The sequence below is a fragment of the Austrofundulus limnaeus genome, unplaced genomic scaffold (assembly GCF_001266775.1).
Source record: "Austrofundulus limnaeus strain Quisiro unplaced genomic scaffold, Austrofundulus_limnaeus-1.0 Scaffold179, whole genome shotgun sequence".
Classification (NCBI taxonomy): Eukaryota; Metazoa; Chordata; class Actinopteri; order Cyprinodontiformes; family Rivulidae; genus Austrofundulus; species Austrofundulus limnaeus.
In genome coordinates this window covers 745,389-748,761 of record NW_013952581.1, presented here as the reverse complement: position 1 = coordinate 748,761, position 3,373 = coordinate 745,389, and the positions used below count along the sequence as shown (strand labels likewise).

General features: G+C 43.0%; 1 protein-coding gene across 1 annotated transcript in view; it reads left to right on the top strand.

The window, feature by feature from the left end:
- nt5e (5'-nucleotidase, ecto (CD73)) overlaps positions 1-3,373 on the top strand; it is a 17,220-nt gene that overhangs the window by 8,608 nt on the left and 5,239 nt on the right. Inside the window, exons 4-7 of the mRNA XM_014017946.1 lie at positions 1,067-1,267; positions 1,984-2,138; positions 2,343-2,451; positions 2,527-2,676. Coding sequence (XP_013873400.1) covers positions 1,067-1,267; positions 1,984-2,138; positions 2,343-2,451; positions 2,527-2,676 — 615 coding nt within the window. The remainder of the gene's footprint in view (positions 1-1,066; positions 1,268-1,983; positions 2,139-2,342; positions 2,452-2,526; positions 2,677-3,373) is intronic.

Sequence of the window (3,373 nt, the reverse complement as noted above, 5' to 3'; positions counted from 1 at the left end):
TGGACAGAAACCGTGTTTATTCTGCCGAGTCATGCTTAATCTCGTGGACAGAAACCGTGTTTATTCTGCTGAGCTATTCTGTTTTTTAATTTTATTCAAACTAAAGAAAAATACAAAGCGACCAGGAAACAACCTTCATCTCATCTGAAGTAAAAGTTCTTCATGAAACCAGAATCCTGGGTCCAAACATCAACAGGAAACGGTTTGAGGCAGGAGTCTATTGACACAACACCAAGGAGGGAAAACGTCAGCACAACCCTAACCCTAACCGCCTAATGGGCCCTACGCAAACAAAACAAACAAACAAACAAACAAACAAATGAAACTCAACTCAGTGTTCGGAGAAACAAGTTAATCTTTTGTTTCAGGCTCAAACTCAGCCTCTCGTTACGTGCACAACTTGTAAAGCTGTATTCTGGGCCGTGCACGTAGTTTTGTTGTTTACATTGTAGTTTGTTCCCACCTTGACTGGTTTTGCTGTCAGACATCATCTTTGATGTATTTTAATGAAATACTGATGACAGGTCTGGCATGAGATGGATGTTTGGGTGGGTTTTTGTGTTTGGGGGTGTTGTGGTTCGAAGTCACCAGGTTCTGAACTTACAGGACTGAAAAACAATGTGTTTCTCCTCCAGACGAGACGTTTTGGGACCATCCCAGTTCCTCTGGGTTCTGATTAAACCCTTTTAAACAAACAACCAGTTTCCGTGAGTTGTAGCAGAACTTCAGCTCTGTGGAAAGGTCAGGACCTTCCAGAGGACCAGGACTTTGGACCGCTCTGTACTGGTTCTTGTTAAATATTGTTGGTTTTCTGCTGATCCAGGAAGAGTTCTGAAGTTTTAATCACCTTTTTATTATCAGTTAAACCTTTATGGACTCTGCTGTTTTATTTTTAATTTATTAGGAAGCAGCTTTCAGATGAAAATCTGTTTTTTGTTAAAAGATATTTGGATTCTGTCAGTAAAATATCACATCACCCCAGTTTGGTTCCATCAGTTTTATCAAGAGTTTTACTGGAAACAGAAACTTTTCTAAGTTCAGATATTTGTGAATGTTTCCTCTCCAGGACCTTCTCCTCCGTCTCAGGAGTATCCGGCCGGTCCGTACCCGTTCATGGTGGCTTCTGAGGACGGGAGGAAGGTTCCGGTGGTTCAGGCCTACGCCTTCGGGAAGTACCTGGGTCACCTGAAGGTGACCTTTGATGATGAGGGGAACGTGATGGAGTCTTCAGGGAACCCCATCCTGCTGGACAGCCGCATCCCTGAGGGTAAGACTACCTGGACTCCTGCCTCCTCCGAAATCCTGCCTAATCCAGAGAGTTATAACAGCTAAACGGGTCCAGATGGAGGGAAAACGTTTTAGAGTCACAGTTCTGTTTCCAGCAGGGTTCTGTTCAGAACCAGAAGAGCAGAACTTCAACAGTTCAGCTGTAGAAATTAGGTTTTTCTAAGAAAATATTTAAATCCTTTCAAAAAGAAAAAAAAAAGTAAGTCCTCTGGACGGGTTCGTCTCTCCTCCAAGAGACTTCAGGTGAACTCAGCCTTATAAGCTCCGCCTCCACATGGTGGACAAACAGGTTGGTCACATGCAAAAGAGGTCACGCCAACGATAGTCAGGTGATGGGGCGTCTGACCCTCTATGAGCAATAGAGCCAATGAAGGGACTAATGACCTATTGTTTGGCTGATGGTCTTCTTTTACATGTGACCAACCTGTTTGTCCACCATGTGGAGGCGGAGCTTATAAGGCTGAGTTCACCTGAAACTCCTCAGACTGAAGAAGTTTCTCAGAGGAGAGACGAAACGTTTCATTAAAGAGGAACCCATCCAGAGGACCTATTTATTTATTTTAATTTTTTTATTTATTTTTTATTTTTCTACCTGGATTACTGAGATGCATCAGGACATTTAAATTCTTTGTCTTCTGTTTGTTTCTGCTGTCATTCCTCTGATCCAAACTGTCTGGTTCTGTTTGATCCGGGCAGATCCAAGTGTTCTGGCTGAGGTGAACGAGTGGAAGAAGAACCTGACGGAGTTCTCCGCTCAGGTGGTGGGAACAACTCTGGTCTTCCTGAACGGGTCGCACGCGGCGTGCCGCTCGCAGGAGTGCAACCTGGGAAATCTGATCTGTGACGCCATGGTGAGATTTATCAAGCTCAGGCTTTAGTTTTAGATTTTCAATTCTGTTTTATCTATATTTTTATTATTTTTATTAAATACTGGAGAAGTTGTGTAAAACCTAACCCAAACCCAGGGGAACACAGAACAGAAACAGAGAACCTGTGTGAAGCTGATTCTGCTGATGAAGCGTTTCAGGAATCCTGACTCAGCATTTTCTCTGCAGCTGGATAACTTCATGAGGTTCTCAGGTGGAGAACAGTGGAACCACGTCAGTGCCTGCATCATGAACGGAGGCGGCATCCGCTCATCCATTGATGAACGTACCCTGAACGGTACCTGGGATCAGAACCCACAGGATGTGGACCAGGCTGGGTTTTGCTGACTGGATGCTGACGTGTTGTTTTCAGGCTCCATCACCATGGAGGACCTGATCGCTGTTCTACCATTCGGAGGAACCTTTGATCTGGTGCAGCTGGACGGCGCCACGTTGAGGAGCGCCTTCGAACACTCAGTGGAAAAATATGGACAGAACCCGGGACAGTTCCTGCAAGTGTCAGGTACTGGCAACTTTCACCTTTCAACTGAGCAATGTTGCTGATTTTATAACATGGTAAAGCAATGTGTTGCTGATATCAGGCAACATGTTGCTGATTTTAAAATATAAGGCAATGTGTTGTTGATTATAGAACAGGACAGGCAATGTGCTTCTGATTTCAGAACAACACAAAGAAACGTGTTGCTAATTTCAGAACAAGACCAGGCAAAATGTTACTGATTTTACAACATGATGAGGCAATGTGTTGCGAATTTCAGAACAGCTAAGGCATTGTGTTTCTAATTTTAAAAATTGATGCAAGGTGTTACTGATTTTAGAACAAGGCCAGGCAACATGTTGCTGATTTTAAAATATAAGGCAATGTGTTGTTGATTATAGAACAGGACAGGCAATGTGCTTCTGATTTCAGAACAACACAAAGAAACGTGTTGCTAATTTCAGAACAAGACCAGGCAAAATGTTACTGATTTTACAACATGATGAGGCAATGTGTTGCGAATTTCAGAACAGCTAAGGCATTGTGTTTCTAATTTTAAAAATTGATGCAAGGTGTTACTGATTTTAGAACAAGACCAGGCAACATGTTGCTGATTTTAGGACATAATGAGGCAACATGTTGCTGATTTCAGAACAAGCCAAGGCAACATGTTGCTGATTTCAGAACAAGCCAAGGCAACATGTTGCTGATTTCAGAACAA